This window comes from Mastomys coucha, unplaced genomic scaffold, assembly GCF_008632895.1.
Source record: "Mastomys coucha isolate ucsf_1 unplaced genomic scaffold, UCSF_Mcou_1 pScaffold21, whole genome shotgun sequence".
Classification (NCBI taxonomy): Eukaryota; Metazoa; Chordata; class Mammalia; order Rodentia; family Muridae; genus Mastomys; species Mastomys coucha.
The window spans coordinates 17,987,548-18,003,772 of NW_022196904.1; the positions used below are offsets into that span (position 1 = coordinate 17,987,548).

Sequence of the window (16,225 nt, forward strand, 5' to 3'; positions counted from 1 at the left end):
CTGTGGGTTACTTTGCTCTTACGTGGAAGGGAGCCAAGGCTGGCAGTTGGATGTGTTAAAGCAGGTCAGATCCTACATACACATCATGGGGCTTCCAGTCTTAGCTTGTTCTCAGATGAGTTCCCTTTGTCTCATGTGTTTGGTTTCTAGAACTTTGTTCTACCCCAAGAGATGATCATTGAAGTGGATGGAGAAGATGCTGGGTCACTGGACATCATGCCTCAGGTAAGTTGGACAAGGCCCATCCTTCACCTGGAGGACATGTGCGTGTTGGTGAGTGGTGGAAGCATGCTGAAGGGATGGAAGCAAGAGCAGCAGGTGGGGCAGAAGTGGGTGAAGTGTTTGTAGTTTGTTCCTGAGGGCTCAAGTGCAAACCCACAGATGGTGGTTTGAATATGCTCAGCCCAGGGAGTGGCACTACTAGGGGGTGTGGCTTTGTTGGAGGAAGTGCATTACTGTGGCTTTGAGACCTTCCTCCTAAGCACTTGGAAGACAGTCTGCTCCAGTCTTCCTTTGCATGAAGATGTAGAACTCTCAGTGCCTAAAGATAATTTGTAAGAGTTGGCTTTCACTTTTCACTATGTGGAGTTCAGGGAACGAATTCAGGGTGTAAAGCTTTGTAGTAAGTATCTTTTTTATAAATAAATGATTTCTGTTTATTTTCTGTGAATGGGTGTTTCTCCTACATGTGTATTTGTGTGAGGGTGTGGGATCTCCTGAAGCTGGAGTTACAGACAGTTGTAAGCTGACATATGGGTACTGGGAATTGAAACTGGATCCTTTGGAAGAACCACTGAGTCATCTTTCTAGCCCCCCTCCATGTCTTTTTAAAAAAGACATGGTCTCTTTATGATCCCTGGCTGACCAGTGTAACCCTCCTGGTTTGAGGCCTGCCTCTGATAGCCACACCTCTCTGCCCATCTCCAGCTATTTGCCACGCCTCCAACCTGGTTCCAGTTACATTCAAAAGTTCCACCTCCACAGAGAAACAAGGAAGTCGCTGATTGGACTGACATGCTGACATATTTGGGGGGAGTGGTTTTTGCCCCAGGTAATATACCTGTTGGGGGAACAAAGGAGGGCATTAAAAATCAAGATGGCTAAGCAGTCATGTCTCCCATCTAATTTTTACCCTTCCACGTGGACAGGTATAATTTTGGCCACTCCTATATTCTCTTCCTATCTCTTTTATTTCTTCCTATCTCTTTCCAACTCCATATTTCCAGGTAACCTACTATTTTAACGTTGGTGCTGGTAGCCAACAGACCAGGACCTCATACTCACTATTTACTGAGTGCTGAAATGAAAGCATTTGTTGTATCGGCAAGCTGGCAGCATCTTTACCTGCTAAACCAACTAGCAGGCCCTTACTTGATATCTAAGCGTCTATTAGACAGCAAGAATAAATAGTTATTATGACGCATGGATTTAGAGATTTAAAGACCCTTCAAAGACCAGAGTTCAACCTGGCAGTTAGTAGATTGCATTTCTGAATCCTGTTTTCAGCTAATCACTAAAAGACCTTTGAGATTCTGGTGAAGTTGATAGGCCTAAGAAGGATGCCCAGAAGGCAGCATGTGCATGCAGTTTTCTGTGATTCAGCTCCCAGTCACACTCATGGGCCACAGCTTCCAAAAGCTTCGTCCCCAAATATCTGGTCAGTTTAGAGCTTTTGGTGACAAAGACATCCAATTGTTTGATATTTACTGCTTTGGGCGACAGGAGAGGTCATCAGCAGCACTTCCTTATGGGTCAAAATCCCCATCCAATAGGCTTGTTAGAACTTCTGTCCTGTTTAAAGCAGTCAGTCCATGAGTCATAGTTGACATCTTCATTTATTGTTGCCTGGGAGAGGACATAGGATTTTTGTGTGCAAGATTGTGGGGCCTGGTTGGCTCGCTGCTGCAGCCTGGGTCTTTCTGGGTGCGTTAGTCAAAAAAGAGGCAATGTATAAATGAGATATTTTATCATAGGAAAGAGAAAATAGGCTGGTCACGTAGAGAGAAGAAAAGGAGAAGAAGGAGAGAAGAGAAGGAGAGAGAAAAAGGAAAAAAGGAAATCAAGAGAGCAAGAAGGCAAGAGAAGAGAACAAAGAGGGAGAGAAGAGACAAAGAGCAAGAGAGGAAGAAAGGAAGCAAGAGAGAGCAAGAGAAGGGGGTGGGGGCAAACTGCCTCTTATATTGTATGGGGTGTGGCTATCTGTCTTTGGAGAGAGGCATGCCTGGCTGTGGTCAGTTGACTGGGGGTAGGGTCCAGCTAGACTGCTGGGAGCTTGGGGCATTGTCTGCCTTACAGAGCACATATCTCCTGCGAGGGGCAGTTGTGAGGGGTTGTGACTGAAAATAAGAAAACTCCTTCCACCCCCTGCAGGCAGAAACTGCCCATTTGGGCTCCAGGGCTCAAGGCCAATTACTCGACTGAGCCTAAGTTGCCTGAACAGGCCACTGCCCTCACAAGAGGAGTGCTCTACCACTGAGCCACGCCCCCAACCCCTCATTGGAGGATTCTAGGCAGGGGTTCTACCACCGAACTACATCCTCAGCCCCTCGCTGGGGTACTCTAGGTAGAGAGGCTCTACCACCAAGTAGAGAGACATATTCCCATCCCTTCTTTCATCTACCTTAAAGAAGTTTCCTCTATATCTTGCGCTAGTGAATTTCACTTAGGGATATCCTCCTTATTCTCCAAAACCAAACAGAACAGTAATATTTCTATAATTTTTTTGTTTTTTTATGTGGTCAGAGAGTAAGCATTTTGGGTTTGTGGTTTATACAGTCTCCTTGCTAGTTATACTCTGCTGCTGTATAGAAATGAATCAGTCACCTAAAATACAGTACCCACTGGGAGTGCTAAATTATAATAAACTTAGAAAACCAGGCATTGGGCCAGATTTACCTGACAGTTAGACTTTGCTAATGTCTGAGGAAGAAGAGGAAATGCAGATATTAGAGGGGGCAGCAGTAGGTATAGCTTAGTGGAGCTCAGGGTTATGAGGCAGAGAGCCATGGGTTTGTGTGTGTGTGTGTGTGTGTGTGTGTGTGTGTGTGTGTGTGTGTGTGTGTGTCTGCATTTGTGCACATGCACATTCATTCAGGGACCAGAGGTTTATATGAGGTATATTTCACCACCGTTTCCACCTTATTTATTGAGGAAAGGTTGCTTGCTAAACTGGATCTTGCTGATTTTAACTAGTTTAGGTAGCCATCCTGCCCTGGAGATGCTCTTATTTCTGCTTCCTAAGAACTAGATTATAGGCCATCATGTCTACCTGGCTTTTATGTGGCTGTTAAGTTTGAACTCTGGTCCTCACATTTGTGTGGTGACCAGTCTCCCCAGCTTCTGAGAGTTGGACTTTCTTACCCACAGGGAGCATATATGGGACCTGGGTTTGGCCAGTCAGTAAACTACTCCCCTAGCATGTGTGTTAGTCCTCAGCACTGCATGTAACCAGGTGTGAGAGTATGTGGCAGCCTCAGCTACATCATGGGTTTGAAGCCAATCTGGGGTTTGTGAGAGCCCATCTCAAACAAACAAAAAAGGGGCATGTGCTGGGGTCTTGGGTGTAGTTTGTGTGGAGTGCTTGCCTCACAATTCATGGGGCCTGTGTGAACTCCTGCACTAAATTACCAAGGAAAACAGGTGTATGTTGGAACTAGAGTTCCAAGAGCCCTCATTATACATATGCTGACTCCTGAATGAGAAGTTGTTACATACAGTTGATAATCTGTTTTTATTACTTTGTTTCTGCATGTGTGTAAGCTCAAGTGTGTGTGTGTATATGTACACTCTGGCCACAGCATGTTTGTGGAGGTTAGACTCCTTGGAGGAGAGGAAAACTCCCTGGAGTCATTTCCCTCCTACTCTGTGAACCCCAAAGTTGTCAGACTTAATGGTAAGTGCCTTTCTTCTCTGATCCATCTGACTAGCCCTAGTAACCAAATGGCCGGGGGATTTTCCAGGAAGCTGCCAAGTTACCTTAGCCTTAGGCAGCATGGCAAAAACAAGCAAGCTCTGCCTAAACAGGAGGGAAGGCAAGAGTCAGCGTCTGAGCCTGTTCCCCTGGCTTCACCATACCTCTGTGGCGCATGCAGGCTCCTGCAGGCTCCTGCTCCTCTATCACACCAACATATGATGGTAACAAATGATAAGAATCTAAGGGCTGCAGAGATGGCCCAGTGAGTCAGAGCACTGGCTGCTCTTCTGGAGAGCCCAGGTTCAAATCTTAGCATGGCAACTCACAGGAGTCCGTAACACCAATCTCAGAGGATCTGATGTCCTCCTCCAGCCTCTGCTGGCACTGTGCACACATAGTGCACATAAAAAAAGGCAGGCAGAACATCCACTCACATGAAATAATAACTAAAAATACTTATATTATTTCATGTATAGGAATGTTTTGTCTTCATGTGTGTACAGCACATGTCTGCCTCTTACCTGTAGGGGTCAGAAGAGGACATTGGATCCTCTGCAGCTAGAGTCACAGGTGTCTGTGAGGCACCATCTGTGTGCTGGGAATTGAGCAACAAGTGATCTTGAAAGCTGAGCCATCTCTGCAGCAGCCCCTGAGTAACTTTTTTTAAAGGCTGGTAACACGGCTCAGTGGTAGAACACTTGCCTAGTGTGTATAAGGGTCTGAGTTCAGTCTCTAATAATTAAGTAAATAAGATGAAGACTCTATACTTCTTGTTTGATATCCCTCTTTAAGGGGTAAAGGCAGGCCCAGTATCTGAAGCCCAGCAGTGCTTTTGACCCTGTTAGGATGCTTTGGATGCAGATGGTCTAATGTAACTGCCCTGTGGTTAGAGTCCAGGGGCACTGAGGAAAAACTACCAATGCCCAGCTAAGCAAGAATGTGTATGCTGTTCTAGGAAAGCACAGACTTCAAGATTGTGACAGTGGATCTTACAGAGGAGGGACAGAGCAAGTGGAGCAATGCCCAGAGAATCCCAGAGAAAACTGTGATCCTGGAAGGCCACAGGGACCTATGGGGTGAGTACTGAACCACTCTAAACAAAGGACTATCCTTTCCTGTTAAGTTGAGGGGCTCAGCAGCCAGATTTACTTTTTTACCTTTCTTTTGTGTGCTCAGGAACACACCATAGCTCGCAGGTGAGGGTCAAAGGTCAACCTGCAGCACTGATTCCCTGGCCATGCACCCCAGGAGTCTTTCTCCATGTTCTTGGAGAATTCTGCCCAGAGAATTTATTCTGATATTCTCAGAACAGACCTGGACCTGGTACTGCTGCTTGCCAGTCCTTTCTGCAGCCCCTGGAAATGTTGGGAGGTGTTCTGTAGCTCCCAGCGCCTCCCAGCAGCCCTCACTGCATTCCTCCCAGCAGCCCTCACTGCATTCCTGCAAGTGTTTCCTAGAAGTGTTGAGGGATTGCTGGCAATGCTGGAAAGGCTGGGAGACCACCAGGGCCTAAGGAATATAGGAAAACGTTGCAACCTGGCTGCATTGGAAGGCCTGGGGACATGGTGTTGGAAGCAGGTACCTAGAGATCTTAGAGCACTGGCAGACCAGGCATTCCTATGCTCTTGCAGTCTGTTCTGCAGCCTTGAAGAATGTTTAACACAGGTGACCATGCCCCACCCTGGGAATGCAAATTTATCTAAAATGTAATTTATTGGGTTTGAGGTTGTTCAGTCTTCACAGATCCTAACGGCCAAAGCCTGGGATCAAACTCAGTGATTTTTCTTCTGTCTCCAACATAAATATCCAAAGTCTAATCTCTCCTTCTAACAGCTTTCCAAACCACACAGTTCCCTTACTAAAGCAAGGCAAAGGTTATAAAGACTTTATCAATGCATTTGTCCAGTTTTCATGTGACTTTTCCTAGGGAGATGTACAGAAAAGTCTATTCCCCTCAACGGTACACCAACAGAAACTTATATCCAAGTCCAGCTTGGTAAATGAGTAAGTTTACTAGATTACTGTAGGAACAGAGGTGACCTGAAGGCACCTATCTTCACCACACCCAGTATGGAGAAAACGTACAGAAGCCCAGACCCCACTAAGCCTTCTCACTCTAATCCAGCGCCTCTTCAAGACATGTAGCTGGGGCAGGAGGACTCAGTGACTGAACTCTGAGAGTCTAGTACTCTCCCCACCTCTCTGTTTTGCCAGAATATAACAGCTGACTACCCAGTACCATCAACTCCACTGTGGCTATATCTTCATTAGCTCACACCAGCACCACCAACCCCACTGTGGCTATGTCTTCACTGTTTCATTACCCTCATTATAGATATAGGTGTTTTGGAAGCCATGACGACTCTCATGCATCATGGTTCAGTGTTGCACTGTACCCAGAGTGAGTAGCTCAGTTACACCAGTCGAGAACCACACACATGGGGTCATTACGTGTATATAAGATCTGTGTGCAAACCCCATTGGTAGTTGCTCCTTGCCCTGTCTTACGGGCGATGTGGGTGACCACTTTTCCCACATGGGCTCTTTAAGTATTACGTAACACTTACTTAGAAGCAGGTTGTATACATACCTCTAATCTCTGTAGAAGTCACAGGAATCCCAAGGCTATAGCACATCATTTGCTTGGAGAACTGGGATAGCATTGCCCTATCCTAAGTTCCTGTATTCACAAATACACTGTGTTAATGACTTGCTGATGCACACTGTGCTAGTCAGTTTCATGCCTCCAGAACTTCCCAAAAGATGTAGCTGCTAGCATTTCATTGCACATGTGTCCAGCACTAACACAAACTGAAAGGTTCTTTATTTCTTCTTTTGGGGCTCTTTTCATTTTTAGCACTTTTTGTTTTATTCCTATTGATTTTAAATTTTTAAATTTGCTTGTGGATCTATAGGTTTTGCATAAAAATTTATTATTTTTACTTTATGGATATACATGTGGGCTTGAGTATGTATGCCATAAACATGCAGATGCCACCAGGCAAAAGAGGATGTCATGTCACTTGGAATTGGAGTTACAGACAGGTATGAGCTCTCTAGTATGTGTGCTGGGATCTGAACCTGTGTCCTCTGAAAGAGAAGCTAGTGCTCTTAACCTCCAAGTCATCTCTCCTGCCCCTGCATAGGTGATTTTATCTTAAGTCCATGACACTTAAAGTCTTGCTTATTTGGATAAAATTAAGATGCAGATAGTTGGAGTGGAAAATTCTGTTATACCTCTAGGCTGTGGCACTTTGTTTCTTTGTTTTCATTTCTTTCTTGCAACAGGGTTTCTCTGTGTAGCCCTGGCTGTCCTGGAACTCACTTTGTAGACCAGGCTGGCCTCAAGCTCAGTGATCCTTCTACCTCTGCCTCTGCCTGTGCCTCCACCACCTGGCCAGGAATGTGCACTTCTGAACTCACTGCCCTCTCTCCTTTCATTTCTCAATCCAGGTTAGAGGTACATAAGTCAAAACATTTTCTCTAGTTTATTGTAAGCTTTATCCCACTATCTAGCTCTACTATTTTGGGGGGCTGGAGTGTACAGGATGTTGTTGTGGTTTGGATATGAAGTATATTCCACAGGCTCATGTGTTAACTGCATGTTCTCTAGCCGGTGGCACTATTTTGGAAGTGTCTAGAAATCAGAATGTAGAGTCTGGTTTGAAGAAAGAGGCCATTTCATTGGTGTGCCTTAGGTTCTCTCTGTGCTCTGATCATTCTCCGATTGCTAGCTGTCACAGATTGAACCCTTTCCACTCGCTCCACTTGACATGATATTCTGCAGAAGGCCCTGGGACTAAGTAATTATGGTCTGCAGCTTCTGAGCCATATGCCAAAGCCAGTCTTCCTTCAGTAGACTTGTTACTGTTGGGCATTTGGTCACGGTATCATAGAAGTGACTAATACAGGTGCCTTGCTGTACTGTCTTCCAGACTTGCCAGCTGTACATGGAACAGAAGAAACAACCTCAAAGCAGACAGTCTTTGATGAAGAACCGTCTCATGGATTGAAGCTAGAAGGGTTGGCAAGAGACAATCCTTGGCTATCATCTTGTGAAGAAGTCCGTGGCTGTAAGGAGCAGTTGGAGAAACAACAGAACAAGCAAGAGGAGGTAGCCTTTACCCAGGGTAGAGCCGGTTCCGCTGATACTGTCTACAGGAGTCATGACCTTGACAGGAGTTGCCTGAGTACCAGTGGGCCTTCATTCCCCATGATACCCCTCGGAAACCATTTTCATAAACAGGTGCCATGTGTTAAAAAGTTACAGGGTGATACTGTTGCAAACAGTCACCAAAAGATCAGCGATAACTCGGATCTCCTTGAGGATGACAAATCTGGGGAAGTTCCTCAGAGCATTCATCCCTCTCAGTTTATAAGAACCCCACAAGGAGATAAAGCCTATGAATTTAACGGTCGTGTTCAACCTTTTGGCCGAGGTACACCCCTAAACCTAAATGAGAAGGTTCGTTTGGAAGGTAAAACCTTTGGCTTTAAAGGGCGCGGGCAAGTTTTAAACCGTAACATAGTCCTCAGTGAGCAACAGAAGCTTCTCGTTAAAGAGGGCCAGTATAAATGTAGTAAAGCGGCCCCAAGTCCATCTCTTCCTCAAAACATGAGAAACTACTCTGAGGAGAAGCGCTTTGAATGTAAGTACTGTGGCAAATCCTTCAGCTGGAGCTCGCATCTCATTGCACACCAAAGAACCCACACAGGGGAAAAGCCGTACAAATGCAATTTGTGTGGGAAGTTCTTCACCAGGAGCTCACATGTTGTTTCTCATCAGAGGATTCATACTGGAGAGAAACCTTACAGGTGCAATCTATGTGGGAAGTCCTTTACGCAGAGATACGTCCTTGTGGTACATCAAAGAACTCACACTGGCGAGCGGCCTTATGAGTGCACCCAGTGTGGGAAGTCCTTCCGCCAGAGCTACAAACTCATCGCACATCAAAGAACCCACACAGGAGAGAAGCCATACGAATGTACCCAGTGTGGGAAGTCATTCATCCAGAGTTACAAGCTCATTGCACATCAGAAAATTCATTCTGGGGAAAAACCTTATGAGTGCAGTCACTGTGGCAAGTCCTTCAGTCAAAGCTATAAGCTTGTTGCACACCAGAGGACTCACACAGGAGAGAAACCCTTTGAGTGTAATTACTGTGGGAAATCATTCAGCTGGAGCTCCCAGCTGGTGTCTCATCAAAGAACCCACACAGGAGAGAAACCTTATGAGTGTAATGAATGTGGGAAATCATTCAATCGCAGCTCGCACCTTGTCATGCATCAGAGAACTCATACTGGAGAGAAGCCGTATCAGTGTAAGCAGTGCGGGAAATCCTTCAGTCAGAGCTACGTACTTGTTGTTCATCAGAGGACACACACTGGGGAAAAGCCTTACGAGTGTGGCCAGTGTGGGAAGACGTTCAGGCAGAGCTCCTGCTTCACTCAGCATCAGAGGACTCACACTGGAGAGAAGCCCTATGAGTGTAATCAGTGTGGGAAGACATTCAGCCTAAGTGCCCGGCTTATCGTCCACCAGCGAACTCACACTGGGGAAAAGCCCTACAAGTGCAGCCAGTGTGGGAAAGCCTTTATTAGCAGTTCTAAGCGCAGTAGGCACCAGGCTACTCACAATGAGGAGTCCTGTAAGTCCTGACCAGTTGAGAGTCAGAGCTGGCATTGACTCCTGTCAGTCCAATCCTCTCAAGTTATGTGTGAAGGAAGGCATTTGGTGGGAAGTGATAGTGTGAGAAGAATGCACATAGACCCTTTCCTTACCCCTGTGGCAATGATAGAAAGGAGTTAGGCCTTCGGTTTGGCAAATATGGATAAGAGGTCCCTGGAGAAGAAAAGCTGTTATGCACGGGCAGGGATGCGTTCTTGGATGACCGTGCAGGCATCATCCCTAATGGCAGAAGTTGTTTTCCAAAGCACTCTGTGTACAGAGAAGGCAGAAGCTAGACTTAGAAAAACTGAATGTTAGATCAAATACTGCAAGTTTAGTGCAGAAGCCCTCTAGTTTGTGAGTTCTGGCCTGGTCCTTGAGATCACAGTTTCTCTGTTGCAAAGCTGACACTCTGTAAATTTAGTTCAGGAGATGTGTGTTCTAAAATGCTCTTAGGAAAGTAACTGCTGGCCGCCAGCTTTGCTCCCTACTTCTGGCTCTTTTCCTTCATGCTACTAGGTGGCTGAGCCACTACCTCCCACCTCATCTCCCCATCAGAGTCCTCGTACCTACTCACTGCAGGCAGATGGGCAGACGAGCCATTTAATCCCTCATTTATGCAGGCTTAACCAGTCAGGTTCCAGTCAGTATCCTACTGCTCTTCCAAGGAGCTGCTTTTCTATCTCAAAGCTTTGCTTGCTATTCTGCTGTCCTCACTAGTCATTCCATGCCATCAGGAGACAACATAGGAGCCACTGCCACAGAGTGACAGGTGGCCATTGAGTTGTCAGGGCCCTAGTCCTCTAAACCAAGCTCATCTGAGCCAATAAATGGACTCCCTTGCCCTTAAAGCCCTCTGCAGTATTCCTGCGGATGCTAGCCATGAGCTGCATGTTTCAGGAAATCCACAAGCAGAGTCAAGCTTGGACCAGCATGGAGGTGAGCCCATGCTAAAAACCCATCACTAGTGAGGCTGAATCAAGAGGATTGTTCAAGACCAGCCTGTACTATATAGCAAGACTGTCTTAAAAGAAAGAAAGGAAGGAAGGAAGCTCATCCTATGTGTATTAGAAAGAAAGAAAGAAAGAAAGAAAGAAAGAAAGAGAAAGAAAGAAAGAAAGGAAGGAAGGAAGGAAGGAAGGAAGGAAAAAAAGAAAGAAAGAAGACAAGCTCATCATATGTGTACTACACATACCAAATGTTGGTCCTTTTCCCTGAATAAAGAAAGCACTCATTTCCAAATCCCAGAGCCTAAATCGAAAACCAATGGCCTTTCCTAAAAAGACTTAAATGAACCGTTGACTGGTGGATGTGTTATGGTGACTCAACTTAAACCTTCCACTGGATCATGGTATTTGACCATATCAGTCTGCGTAGTTGCCCTGATTGGTAGTTTGTTATCTGTACACTTCTGTTACAAGTGAAGATTTTTCTATAACTAAGGCAAATGACCAATTGAAACACATGACAAAAGTGTAGAGACTCTCTGGAACCTCCTTGAGAAAATGTTTTATGTGTAGCTTGAAGTTGAAAAGGGATAATAATCTATTTATTGATACTGTTGTTTATGTTATCTCTCAGAGATGCATGTTGTGATATAACATGGTACAAGGAATAAAAAGCAAAAAGGAAACAGATGTCCCACTTGTTTGAGCTTTTAAAGAATGGCCCACTAGATGCTCTGTAGGGCTCAGTGATTTCCACTAAGCTCAGCCTGGGCTAGTCACTCCCCTGGGCATAGATTCTATAGGATGCTGAAAGTGAAAGTGTTTCATTAGCAAGGAGAACTAACAACAGAAAACATTTGAGGCCTGGGGTTCTGTGAACAACAAAGAGGAAGTGGCTGCTTCACTTCCAAAAGAGTGTGAAGGAGCACGCCCAGTGCTGTCCCACTCCCCTTCCATGGAATCGTCCCCTCTGGTATCCTCAAATAGAGTTTTCAGAGTGAGCATGCTGCTTTGGTGAGGTGCTGTCGTAAGTGTAAGAATGAGGGCTGGGAAGGTAGCCCTGTGGGTAAGAGCACTTGTTCTTGCCGGGTTCAGTTCCCAGCACCTACTCGGTGGCTCACAAGCGTAACTGCCATTCTAGGGGATACAACACTCTTCTGACCACCTTGGGCACCAGGTACACATGTACACAGACTTACTTGTGAGCAAAGCACTCATACATACACACAAGAAATTAAAAATCTAGGAATAAATTCTTCAGGCAAGTTTTGCAGCTACCTTTTGAGGTAGTCCCCTCCCTATTTATTTATTGTGGAGCAGTGCACATGCTGTTGTACATCTATGGAGTTAATAGGGCAACTTATTGGGAATTGGTTCTCTTTTCATCATGTGGACTCTGGGGATCAAACTTAGGTCATTGGATTTGGTGGCAACCACCCTTACCAAAATGAGCCATCTTGCTGTCCCTTGATTTTTAAAAATGGTGTGTCTGTCCTGATCTTTGTTTCTAAATGATGACTTCTTAACCCTATAAATTACTGTGTGCCTGAAGACTTAATCTCAGAAAAGTAATTTTTGTTTGTTTGACACAGGGATTATAGCTGGACTTTGGCTACTTTGTGGGTTCTTCCACCCTTTTCCCACCCTTTCATCCCCTAACACTTGATAGGAGAGGAAAAACAGATAGAGAGAGGAGCAATATCATTACACTGCTTCCTGTTGATAGGGATGCTGAGTTCCTTGGGGCAAGTTTGATCTTTGCCATCAAGGTATCTAATTTCTGGGGCTGGACAGGTGGCTCAGCAGTTAAGAGCACTTACTGCTCTTCCAAAGGTCCTGAGTTCAAATCCCAGCAACCATATGGTGGCTCACAACCATCCATAATGAGATCTGATGCCCTCTTCTGGTGTGTCTGAAGACAGCTACAGTGTACTTAGATGTAATAATAAATAAATCTTTTTTTAAAAAAGATATCTAGTTTCTTGTTTCATCTGTGTATATAACTACTTAACAAACTGACCAACAATAACCTACAGCAATCAACAACCTACACCCTTGCTAGCATTTATATACCCTCTGAGAAGTCCCCATATTCCAAATTTCTTACAACTGCAGAAACTATTTGCAGCTGGTAAAATCACACCCTTGCATGAGGCAAATCATAGTCAGCTGCTGTGGACAGTATGAAGCTGCACTGTATCCCACACCTGGGATTAAAATGAAAACATTCCCATATTTATGTGTTCAAAGAAACCAAAATGCTCACTACAGGATTCCTCTATGTAGCCCTGACTGCTCCAGGACAGCCAAGGCTATACAGAGAAACCCTGTCTCGAAAAACCAAAAAAAAAAAAAAGAAAGAAAGAAAGAAAGAGAGAAAGAAAGAAAGAAAGAAGGAAAGAAAGAAAGAAATCTGGGAGAAAATAGACTCTATTGCCCACCTCCCTAATTTATAAATGCAACCAGTGTTAGAAAGAACTACTTAGGTTGGGTTCGGTTGTTTGGGTTTGGGTTATTTTTTTATTCAGAATCTCCCTGTAGCCATGGGTGGCTTGGAACTCACCATGTAGACCAAATTGGATTTGAACTCACAAAAAGGTCTGCCTGACTCAGTCTTCCAAGTGCTGGACTTAAAGGTGTGTGCCCCAACATCTGCTTAAGTGTATGGATTTCAGTGATCACTTGAAATCTTGAAGGAACCATGCTGGTGTAAATTAATATGAAGCCAAATGGCTACAAGCTAGACCTCTGAAAACTTCAATGTTTGCTTGAGCAACAGAAATTGTTTAGTAAATGCTGAAAATGTTTGTTTGACAGTAGAACTGATGAAAGTTTAAAGACTTTTTGGAGGATTTAAGTGACTGTGAGTGTGCACATGTGCATCTGGTTTTGGCTACTTAGCTTTGTTGAATGTATGAATAATCCATATGTCTTGCCACAGTTACTGGGTAGTAGTTGATGGGTCCCGAGAGTTAAACTATAAAATAGATGAAAATTAAACAAATGGTTAAGTAATTTCTATCATTTGCTAAATAGCTTTCTTTCGGACTGGTGAAATGGCTCAGCAGCTGAGAATGTTTGCTCTCAGTCCTGACCTTCTGATTTTGATCCCCGTGACCCACATAATGGGAGAGAGAACTGACTTTCGCAAGTTGCCCTCTGTCTTCCACATACATGTACATTCATACACATAAATCGTTTTTGAAAACCCAAACCTAGATTGTTGATGGGATCGCTCTGCTGTTAAAAACACACGCTACTTTTGTAGAGGACCCAGCACCCACGTCAGCTGGCTAACAAGGGTTTGTAAAATCAAGTTTGAGGGGAGGGAGGTGGGAAACAGGCGTCCTCTTCTAGCTTGGGCACTACACTCACATAGTGCATATATATGCGCTCAAGCGCAAGCGCGCGCACACACACACATTAGATAAGTATTTAAAATTATTATTCGGTTCCTTTGTACTTGATTTACCCTTTTCTGAATTCCTGCTTCCATGTTTTTTTATAGAATAGCTCCTTGGACTGTGTGAGGGTTAGTTATGTTGAATTTGTCCTAGTGTCACGTTTGAAAAGCTTTTCTTTTCCAATATTACAAAGAGGGTGGAGGTTGGGGAGCTGAAGGTGAACAACAATCAGCAGAATTAAATCAGGAGAGTCCCTAAACTCAGGACAATGCAAATGATCTCGAAGGGAAGTCCACTGGGGGTAAAGACGGCCCTGCAGATCCCGGGAACTGTAGGCCCACGCAGTACCTTACGCGCTTTAGAAAATCGCCGTTTAACACAATCTTCCACAGAGGCCAGGGAAAGCTTCGTAGTTGGAAGCTTAGGGTACGCTAAAGACGCTGTTCTGGACTTTCAAATTTTGAGATTCAGTCCAGTTTCCTTACTTCCGCTCTGGGAAGGCAAGGAGGGACTTTGAGAATTTTGGGAAATGCAGTTCAAGACCTCCCATCCCCGGGATAATAGGATAACTTCCGCCGCAGGAGGCTGAGAGGCCACCCTATTCCGGTTGGGAAATGTGGGAAATGTAGTTTGGGACTCCTCAGTGTGCAAGAATGACTTCCTCTGCATGAGACTGTCCTCCCTGCTCCCTTCGGGAATTCTGGGAAGTGTAGTCCTGGCTGCCTATGCGGGAAGAGTCACTTCCGCCCCAGGTGTGCGAGGCCTTCCTTGTCCTGTTCCTTTCAGAAAGGTGAGCCCTCCCCTTCACTGACCCCTTCCTAGTCTGCGTGATCCTTTTCAGGTTGCCCCGCGTGATAGCCACCCGGCGTGTATCCTGGGTAAGAATCTGCCTCAGAAAAGCAGAACGTGACCTTACTTTGAAAGAGCATACCCGAGTGTGCTGCAATTGCGCACACTGACTCGGCCTGGCCAGGGGCTGTCAGTCACCTGGATGGAGGGTCCCCTGGGCGTTGTGCACCCCCAGCTGCCTCCTTAGCCCCAGTCACGATGCCATCTCCCAGCAGTGGAGTTCAGACTCTCCATCTCTGCCTCCATTTTTACCTCATCCCCTTGGTACCTGTACAAGAGTGATCTAGAGTTTCCTGCAAGGCTCAAAACTGCTGTCGCGCGGTAGGAAATGGGACATTTGCTCTCAGTGCTTTCCAAATTTCAGAGAAGCTGGACACTTTAGTGACCCACGGATAATCTCAGAGCACCTGCTGTAGAGTTTCTGGACCCAGCCTGCCCCCATTATTAAAATCCTTAATGATTTGTTTCGTTTTTGTTGAGACAGTCGTTCCCAGCTGTTGGGTGCCGTCTCCATTGTGCCTTATGGGGGCGGGGAGAGGTGTTAGCTGAAGTCCGGTTTCTCCCAGCATCTTGTCTTCTTAATCCTTTATATGAAAAGTGCTGCAGGGGAAAGAGCATCAGAGAACGTGGTAGTGGTGCGGTCGTTTGAATAAGAAATGACCCCGTAGGGTTTGGCGTTTGGATGCCAGATCCACAGTTTAGAGGGCGGGGTGGCCTTGCAGGAGAAAGTACGCCATGGGGCGGGGTCAGCCTCCAAGGGTTTTGCACGCTCTGCTTTGAGCTTCAGTTCACAAGGGAGCACTCAGCTTCTTGCTCCTGTTTGACAAGCCTGCCACCTGCCATGCTGTCCCTACTATTATGGAACTGAAAGCCAAAATAAATGCTTTCTTCCACAAGATGCCTTATTCATGGTGTTTGATCACAGCAACTGGAAAGTTGCTAATACACACGGGTAGACCTTAGCATCCTTCCATCAACCCATACCATCTGCTCTAAGACATTCTCTTTACTCATTGGCAGATCCAGTTATGAAGCTACCCTAATATTTTTTTAATTAGTTCTGGAAGGATGGATAAATGCTTGGACATAAGCAATAAGTATGAAATATAAACATTTAATACTAAATGCTGTAAAGGTTTTATCCAAATTAATAAATATAATTCTTATAAGAGCTTTATTGGATATGGAGTCATCATTTTCATCACATCTATTTAAGGAAAAAGTAAAATTTGTTTTTTAAAACATAGGTTAAAAATTTACTGACTGTACCAAAAAATATAAAATTATTATCATCACATCCTGTGTTCCTAAGTAACTTATATTTCTTCTTTATAGTCTACTTATTTTCTTAATTGTATACAGTACAGAGTCATTTCTACAATCATATTTGCAGATACACTACAGAATCATTTCTACAATCTTATTTGCACTAGGCATACTGAAA

At 44.9% G+C, this 16,225-nt stretch overlaps 1 protein-coding gene across 3 annotated transcripts in view; it reads left to right on the forward strand.

The window, feature by feature from the left end:
- The window catches only part of LOC116101789 (zinc finger protein 112-like), a 46,346-nt gene that overhangs the window by 16,106 nt on the left and 14,015 nt on the right, over window positions 1-16,225 (forward strand). Inside the window, exons 3-5 of one of the 3 annotated variants that reach the window (XM_031385621.1) lie at window positions 151-225; window positions 4,869-4,989; window positions 7,849-9,503. In XM_031385621.1, coding sequence (XP_031241481.1) covers window positions 151-225; window positions 4,869-4,989; window positions 7,849-9,503 — 1,851 coding nt within the window. Of the gene's footprint in view, window positions 1-150; window positions 226-4,868; window positions 4,990-7,848; window positions 11,215-14,590; window positions 14,723-16,225 lie in introns of those variants that run through there. The other 2 variants (XM_031385620.1, XM_031385619.1) reach the window with 2 other exon arrangements.